This window comes from Giraffa tippelskirchi, chromosome 2, assembly GCF_054371585.1.
Source record: "Giraffa tippelskirchi isolate mGirTip1 chromosome 2, T2T-mGirTip1v1.2.pri, whole genome shotgun sequence".
Taxonomy (NCBI): Eukaryota; Metazoa; Chordata; class Mammalia; order Artiodactyla; family Giraffidae; genus Giraffa; species Giraffa tippelskirchi.
Window position 1 is genome coordinate 28,180,244 of NC_137276.1, and position 8,959 is coordinate 28,189,202.

General features: G+C 48.4%; 1 protein-coding gene across 46 annotated transcripts in view; it reads left to right on the plus strand.

Annotated features, from left to right (window-relative positions):
• Window positions 1-8,585, plus strand: part of ARMH3 (armadillo like helical domain containing 3) — a 185,580-nt gene extending 176,995 nt beyond the window's left edge. For all 46 annotated transcript variants that reach the window (XM_081546409.1, XM_081546540.1, XM_081546534.1 and 43 more), the window contains 2 exons: window positions 4,642-4,758; window positions 6,964-8,585. In XM_081546409.1, the coding sequence (XP_081402535.1) occupies window positions 4,642-4,758; window positions 6,964-7,056 (210 nt within the window). In that variant the 3' untranslated portion in view covers window positions 7,057-8,585. The remainder of the gene's footprint in view (window positions 1-4,641; window positions 4,759-6,963) is intronic.
• The last annotated feature ends 374 nt before the right edge of the window (window positions 8,586-8,959 follow it).

An 8,959-nucleotide genomic window follows, 5' to 3' on the forward strand; every position in this document is an offset into this window, starting at 1 on the left:
GGATAGCCATTGCCAGGAATTTTTCTAGCTTGGCGATCCTCCTTTGCTGCTATCTTCAGGCAAGACTTATTTCCCATTTCAAAGGTCTTGCTAAAAAATAAAAAGGTGGGGCACAGGGTACTGAATAGTTTTTTGGGAATGCCTATTATGTGTGCTAGAGGAAGAGGGTGTTTGTATGTGTGTGCCTGAAACCTCGTCAATTTTGAACTAAATTTTTGCTCTGGGATCTTGTTGCTTCCTGATGTGGCCAAAAGCCTCCCAACCTGTATCATGTGAGGCCAGGCCTCTGCTCAACTTTTCTTTAGTATAACCTGTATCTGCCTGAACTACTAAGATTACTAAGGTTGGCGGTGGGTACTGGGCATTCTCTGACTTCTGGTTGATGCATTGTCAGTTACACTCAGGACATGGGGTCATTATGGGAAACCTGCTTTTGTATTCGGAAAAGGCAATGGCGCCCCACTCAAGTACTCTTGCCTGGAAAATCTCATGGATGGGGGAGCCTGGTAGGCTACAGTCCATGGGGTCGCTAAGAGTCAGACACGACTGAGCAACTTCACTTTCACTTTTCCCTTTCATGCACTGGAGAAGGAAATGGCAACCCACTCCAGTATTCTTGCCTGGAGAATCCCAGGGACGGCGGAGCCTGGTGAGCTGCTGTCTATGGGATCGCACAGAGTCGGACACGACTGAAGCGACTTAGCAGTAGCAGCAGCAGCAGCTTTTGTATTGTGTAGAAAATACTCTTCACCAGTATGTGCCATAAGCTAATGGAAATGTGTAAGGTTCCAGCTCCTGGTTTATGGTTAGAACTACCTGGGGATAAGCAGAACTACCAAATGACCTGTTGTCACCAGAGGAGGCTTTCATCATAAAATTAGTAACCTTTTATTGCTTGTTATTAATGTGCCAGGCATTGGACAATTATCTCATTTCATCCTCACATCAGCTCTATGAGGAAGATAGTGTTATCCTTTTACAAATAAGAAAACTGAGGCTCAGAGATTAAGTAGTGTGTATAAGTTTACAGAGCTACTTGTGGTTGGTCTGGGAGTAAAATTCAGGTCTTCCTAACCTCAAAGCCTATGTCTCCTTCAGAGACCTCAGGTAAGGAGTTTAGGTCCTCTCCCTCACTAATTTATTCTTCCCTCACCTGAGGCAGAGTGTTTCAAGATTATCTAATGAGATCTTTGAAACTGAGGTCATTTGTGCCTTCCACTTAAATCCAGAAGATGTTCCTTCATGGTGAAGAGTCATTTATGCACATAAGATCTTTGGGGCAGTTTGAAATAGAAGTAGGTACTTCCAGGGCTCTGAAGACAGTCCAGGAACTATCCAGGTTGCTGTATAGACATTGGGATGATAATGTTTCCATCAGCTCTATGTTACTTTCAGGAACTCAGAACTTTTATTCCCATGTCATGATTGAAAGGTGAGTTCAACTTCCACCTTTCAGAGAGAACCCTCTTGAAGTTCCACCTCAAAGAGGTTAGGTGATTGTCTGAGATTCCACAGTAAGAGTGGAACTCCCAATTCAGTTTTCTGTCGGACCTTTTTGCCAGGACCCAGGTTCCCAAGAACTGAGCATCACAGGTGGTGATCACACCTAGATGAGCATCACATCATCTAAGCACTCCTTAGAGAGCATGTGGCTGATAGGTGACTTACTGCCTTTAGAGCTACGTTGAACTGAGGTGGTGGACAAGGTTCTAGGAAGCCCACAAGCCCAACAACTGGTAAACAAAGGTGGCTCTGTTAGGGTATAGACTGTACCTGATGGATTAGGGAGAAATGTCCATTTAGGAAGGGCTTTTGAAGTTGCCAGGAAGCCAGAAATTGAGATGGCAAATTATGATAAAGCCTAAGGCCTTTAGGCACAAGGGCTCTGGGAAATTGTCCTCTGTGTAACTACCGCCTTCGCCACATCTCAGGCCAGTGTTGAGGGTGAGGCCCAAATGGGACATGTTCCTAAAGTCCGTAGTTACAGAAAGGAAAATCCCAGACTAGGAGTGAGTTGCTAGTGCTCTGAAGTTCCAAAAGGGCTGAGACCCAGACCTGAGTTTCGAATGTTTTCTTCTCTTGAAAGTCTAAGAGAAGAGATATGGGCAGGAAATAACAGGGGTTAGGTGAACACAAGAAAGGGCCAGGGGAGGAGAAGGTGACCCTAGGCAGTGTCTGGACAAGGGGAGAGCTGAGATCATGCAGTAAGTCCAGCCAGGCCTCTGGTTTCCTTCCAAGGAGCTCAGGGGCCTTTTCTGCTCTCACTCCATGCAAGAAACTGAACTAAGCTCTTCCAGCAAAAGCCAGCTTTATTGGGAAAGGAAAAACCCCTGTACTGAGTGATATCTTTATACCTTCCACTCTGCCCTGGCAAAAAGAGAGAATGATCAAGGTAGCCTTGCCTGAGACTCTCAGGACATAGCATCTCTTGACATTCTCTTTCTTCTTCTCAGGAGTTGGCTTTAGCATGGTATTTGTCTTTTGGTACCTGACTCCCCTTAGTAAAGGCTGAGTCCAGGTTACTGGGTCATAGCTATTGCTGAAACTGCCCAGAGTTCAGGGATTGGAAAAGCAGGTATTATTTTATTCTGCCTAATTCCTGGGGGCTGATTCCATCTTACCTTTTTTTGGAACTTTGCGTTTTTGTGGGCTAGAGTCCTTTACTTCCGAGAGAGGACCTTGGCTGTAGAAGTTTCAGCCATGAGCACACCTGTCATATGTGAGAGGGCCAGATGACTTCTTAGGTGACTGGCATTGCTCAGTTGTGGTCCTCCTGCCAACAGAACTGACAAATAGAAGCGAAGAAACCAGTCTCTACTAGGGTCTGTGGGACATAGTTTGGCAAAATGACCTTGAAGACTGGGATGTCTGGAGGAAAAGAGCCTGAGTCTGGACCAGAGCTTTGACCGGACTGTCCTTCCCAAACTCAGGAACTCAAGCCTGTGTTCTCCATCCCTACCCTCTCCTCAGGAATTCTTGGCAGGCAGATATATTTGCCACCAGGTACAGTCTGCCCTGAAATAAGACTGAATTGGTGAAGGGAACAGCCCAGAGGCACCTTTGTACCCCTCAGGAATGCATTCTCAACCCCTCTGATCAGTCCTGACTCTAGCTTACTCCCTTCAGCCCTGCCTTCTGTTAGAGCTCAGTCTCCCTTATCATACTCGTTCCTCGCAAGACTCCCGGCTGAGCTGGGAGCTCTCCATGACATCATACACTTCCCTCCCAGGTCAGACCAAATTGCAAAATAGCTATTGGCCAGATTGTCAGAATGAAAATTTAGTCACTCTCCTGGTCTCTCCTTTCTACTCAGCTCACTTCTTTTAAGTTAATGGAGAAGATCTACATCTTTTGATGTAACTAATCATTGTATAACCCAAATATAATGATCTTCAAGCTGGCAAAGTAGCATTACACTCTCTAAATACTAGTCTGATCTTGCTAATAATGGACGTGATATATCCAAAATAGTTTTCCTTACAGGGAGTAGCAGGAGCCTGGGCTCGGTCATCTCTGAATATTTGTGACGTAACTAACTATCTTTGCCTTTGATTCATGGTCTAATAAGCCAGACTCGCATCAGAACTGGCTTTGGTAATCCTTTCCTTCTGGAACCACAGAGATCCAAGGTTCCTGGAGTTAGCGAAAGTCTGAGTCCACCACAGAGACATAGTAGGGGGGGGACCCCTCCTCAGAACAGAAGAGGATGAGATAAACTCTAGCTTAGTCTAGAAATGTCTCCTACACTCCAAGGTTGGGATGCTCAAAAGTTCCATCCAGGCAATGGATAAGAAGACTGAGTTGGCATTGAGAGATGAAAACAAGTGGCAGATGGTGCTGAGGAACATCCCGGGACTAAAGAAATGTGGTTCCCAGAAAGGGAAAAGGAGAGATATTGGCAAAGTCTTACTCAGCAACTGTGACAGCCTGGCCAAAGAAAGCTGCACAATACAGCTGAGAATGCATCTGTGGTATCAGGGATACTGAGGGGCTCAGACATTCACTGTTCTGTCACCTCTTCTCATCTCCTTTGCCATACCCACAGTAAACGGCCCTGAAAACCAGGCTGGACCAGTCAGGAAAGCCAGGGGATGGAAGAAATTAGAAAGTGGTCCCAGCTACTGTACAGCATAGGGAACTCTACTTAGTATCTTATAATATCCTATAGTGCAAAAGAATGTAAAAAAAATACACACACACATATATATGTATATATGTATGTATGTATGTATGTATTTTGGCCATGCCACATGGCTTGTAGGATCTTAATTCCCCACCAGGGATTGAACCCATGCCCCCCACAGTGAAAGCGTGGAGTTCTAAACACTGGACCACTGGGAAATTCCCTATATATTTTATGTATATGTATAACTGATTCACTTTGCTGCACACCTGAAACTAACACACCACTGTAAATCAACTATATTTCAATACAAATTTTTTTTTAAAGTGGTCCCAGAAACCTGAGGAATTGCCATGACCAGGCTTTTTTCAGTAATAAGTAGTGACAAGTAGTGACGGAGTCTCTTGGGCATGTTGTCCCAGACTGAATCCAGCCCAGTAGAGCAGCAGGAGAGGTGTGGGGGCCAAGTGACCTAGGGTTTATGTGGCCTAAGCCCCACTGGTTCTTGACTTCGCCAGGTGCTAGAAGTAGTGCGAGCCAACTATGACACACTCACACTGAAGCTGCAGGATGGCCTGGACCAGTACGAGCGCTACTCAGAGCAGCACAAGGAAGCCGCCTTCTTCAAAGAGCTGGTGAGTGAGCCTTGCCTCTGTCTCTGCCTATGTCTGTTGAGGGCCCTTCCCTGCCACTGGGTTCTACTGTGCAGGTGGGTACAGCCTGATGAAATAAGATTGGAGGGGCCCGATTGGATTGGGTTTGCCACTTCTGTGCCACAGCAGTCCAGGAAGGACCAGGTGGTGAGAGACGAAGATACTCACCAGGGTACTGGTGCCAGGCTGGGAAGGGTGAGAAGCCTAAGGCAGCAGTGCCCACCTCTCCTGTGCAGCCATGGAGATAGCCCTGTGCAGCTTCAGCTAGGCCTGGAGTTTGATGTGCATTCCCAGTGGCAGCTCTGGCTCATTACTCCTTACCCTGTCCTCGGAGCATCTGGCTCATTACTCCTTACCCTGTCCTCGGAGCAACTAATGAGAGTAATCGATTCTTCTCCTCCTTAAGTAACCACTTTCCTAAATTCCTAATTGGGTCCTGGTCTGAGTCCCCTTCCAGTCTAGTTCTCCAGTCTTCACTCCCTACCTGCATTCCCACTCTCCAGTCACTCAGCTTCCTGCAGCCCCTCCCTTGGCCATCTGAAGCCAGTGAACGCTTGTTCTGCCTCCTCCTCCACCTCCCAGTTGACATCTCCACAGAACTGGACTACCCTGTTAGTGGTCCCTTTCCTGCTCTGCGCTTAGAAGTTGCCCTCGGGAAAAGCCCAGTCTCCCTGTATACTCTGGTCTGGGGTCTGAGACCTGGGCACACAGGCCTCTGTACCCACTTCCCGTGTCCTCAGACCTCCCACTGCCAGGGCAGAATTTGCATCAGCCCAGCTTTTTACTTACCCATGCCTAGTCCGTGATGAAGGTGCTAGACTTAAGATCATCTGTCTTGTGCTAAACCCAGCCCAGCTCTGACCCCTGCATGCCATTCCTGGGATTTGGGCCTTCCCCATGGTGAGACATATATACTCTGAGCTGAGATAGTGGGGAGCAGGGAAGCCACTAGTGTAAGGAGGTAGCAGAATACAGTACTTTTATGGGGCAGTCAACAAGTCTTCAAGTCGATCTAGGGGTCAGGTTTTAAGAGATTAAGTTACTGGGAGATGAAGAGGACTGAGGAGGAGAAACATCAAAAGCTGTCTTGAAGCTTTGGGGCACTAGTCTGCGCCTTACTTGTGTCTCCGCATAGCTATACCACTGGCATAGGGGAACTCAGAGGATCTGGTTAGGTTTGGAGCTAATGAACTTGGGCTGCCTGCTGTTTGCCATGCTGGCCTTTTCTCTGCTTCCTGCCTGATGACTTCATTATGTTTCCCATAGCACAGCAGAGATGGAAGAAAAGCTCCCTGGGCTTTGGGGCCTAAGACAGATACACATTCTTTGTCTCCTTCCTCCCCTGCTTTTTCTCTAGGTCAGTGTTCACATCTATTTCCAATGAATGAATCCATCTGCTGATTACTCTTAGAACCCACTTAGAGCAGGGAGTTGGGCCCTCCGACCCCTTTCCCCTGCTGACACAGACAGGACTTCCTGCAAGGTTCTCAGTCTCTGGGTAGAAAGCTGTCAGTACAGGGAATGTGGTGAGAATACAACCAGACTTTCCTCTAAAGTGGGCAGGCATCTTTGGGGTATGGAGAGTGCTGGGCTAGGAGCTGAGAAACCTAGGTCCTGCTCCCACAACTGGGACTTGATATGTGACCTATTCCTGGCTGTTGGCCTCTTTGGGTCATACTCCTGCCATCCGTGCCAGACAAGGGCTGCATCTCCAAATGTCCTTTCCAACCAGAAAAGTAGATAAATACAGAAGGAGATTGAGGAGATGTGAAAAACGCCCACAGAGAGGGAGCTCCAGAGCAGGAGTTCTCTGGCCTCAGTTTCTCCTCCTTAATTAGACCACTGACTGGACCAGTCCCCCTCAGCCTGGCCAAGGCAAGGCCAGAGGCCTGACCTCGGTGCTCCTTCCCTGTCTCTGCTTGTCTCTGCCTCATCAGGTGCTCAGATGCTCTTCTCACATCCACTCGAATTCTTTCTCTCAGCCTCTCTTTTCTTCCTGCCATCACAGAACTGTTCGCTCATTTACCTGCAGGGATGATAGATGCTAAGAGTTCATTTCCTGAGAGAGAAATTTCTAGCACTGCATCTTGGCCTTGTGCTTCAGGCACTGCCCTCTACTGTTTGTAATGGACTCTCTCCTGTTTTTTCTCTGCCTGTGCCCTCCCTCTTCCCCTCACCGTTTCCCAGGTTCGATCCATTAGCACCAACGTCCGGAGGAACCTAGCCTTCCACACACTCAGCCAGGAAGTCCTGCTCAAGGAATTCTCTACTATCTCCTGAAGCTGCCACGCATACCTGAGCAGCCACTGACTGCCCTTACCCACGAGGCTTCTGGGCTGGAGGGCGGGCCAGGGGCGAGGGCCTGTACCCAAGGTTGGAGAAAAACACAGATACCAAGTTCTCCCAGTGGAGGCCGCACTTCACTGGAGCTTGGACAGCAGGGGCCAGGATGGGCAAGCCAGGGATAATTTTATTTGGGGAAGGAATGGGTGGGCACAGGGAGACACCTTCAGAAATGTGGGAATTTCTGGAGTGGGCTTTCTGGACAACCCCTCATATTTCCAATTGAGATTACAAGTTGTGGCTACTAACTAATTGTCAGGAGCTGTTGAGCAAGCCTCAGGGTGATGCCCACATCCATGGGGTCAGTGGCTCACCTAGGCTTCTGAAAACAGACTAACTCTCAGATGTAGGTGGAGCCAGTTCTGCTTCCTTTGAGCCCAGGGCTGAGCCAGCCCTGAAATCTGTGTCCCATGCCCCCACTGGCACTTTGTCCAGTCATTAGGTCCCTTAGCTCAGGCCTTGGGTGGGGTAGAGATGGGGTACCTTCTTTCTATTTTCTGAATCCAGAGCTGACTCCTCTGCTGTCTGGCCACCACTTTCTGGATTTGATTCTTGGCACCAGGAGTACCTGTGAGTGTTCCCCTGCCTTCCAGCCCATTGACTCTTCAGCACTACAGGGTCACAATCTTAGCTTTTCATTTTCAATCTGGTTTAAACTGTCTTTAGGGTATGTGTGTGAAATAAACATTGATGGGTTTTCTGAAGCCCTCAGGTGCCTACTTTGCTGGTTCCCTTTCCAGCAGCTTCCCCACCTCCTTAGCCACCCCCTCCTCTGGGAGCCTCTCTTGCCTCTACTGAGCTCCCCTCCACGTGTTCCACCCCCTCACCCGGCTGTTGTTTACATCCAGCCTGTCTGAGAATTTCCTCTGGGGAGGAATCTGTTCCTGCGGTGGTCTGGTGCCTGCAAGGAAGAGAGCTTGCCAGGGCCAGGCTCTGAAACAAGCCAGGTGAGCATCATGGAGAGGCCGACCTTTGGGCAATTGGCCTGTGTCTCCTCCTCTGGACAGCCTCCATGGGACTACTGCTCTAGGCTTTCCCTGCCCCACAGCTGCCTTTGAAGTAGCTGCTGCTCTGAGACCCTCCCTTTCTAAAGCACTTTTTAAAGGCTTCAGGATGGCAGGGAGCAAGCAGCATAGAAAGAATCTGGAAGTAAATGCCAGAATCCAGCCGGGAGAGCAGGTCTGGGACCTCCCAGGCTACTCTTCCACTTCAGGTGTCTTTGGGATACTTGCCCTTCCTGAGAACCAGAGTTCCAGCTCCAACACTGAGCAAGTTCCAGAGAATCCACATCGTGCTGCCATGTATGATTGTAGATTCTTAAGATATCAGGGGCTGGGTCATCTCTGATGACTAGATGGATAGTTCAGCCTGGGCCATTTAGTGTTTTCCACATTGATGAACCTCAGAGGAGCAGGAGCTGGAAGCTGGTGGCAAGTTGAAGTTATTAAAAATTGATTTGTATGGGACAGACTTTCTAGTGTCTTTTCTACTTCTTAATCTCTGTTACTCAGAACTCCTTCCTCAATGACAGAGTTAAGGTAATCTCCCAGGTGCTGGTCTCATCTGGCTAAGGAACCCCTTATAGGCTCTGTTCCTCAGTCTCCTAGTCTTAGTGGAAGCCAGTTCAGTTCAGAAGTTGTAGCCTTCCTTGCCTTTTGAGTGGAAGGAAGAGAATCCCTTTGCCTCCACATGTGGAGGCGAACCAGCCTGTTTGGGCTGCTTCTGGATTCCTTTCAGGCTTCCCTGTGAAGTGAATAAAGGCAGGTCCAGGGCATGGGGCAATAAACAGAGCACTTCTTGCCCTCCATTTTAAGGACCCATCTCTTGGCCCATTTAAATA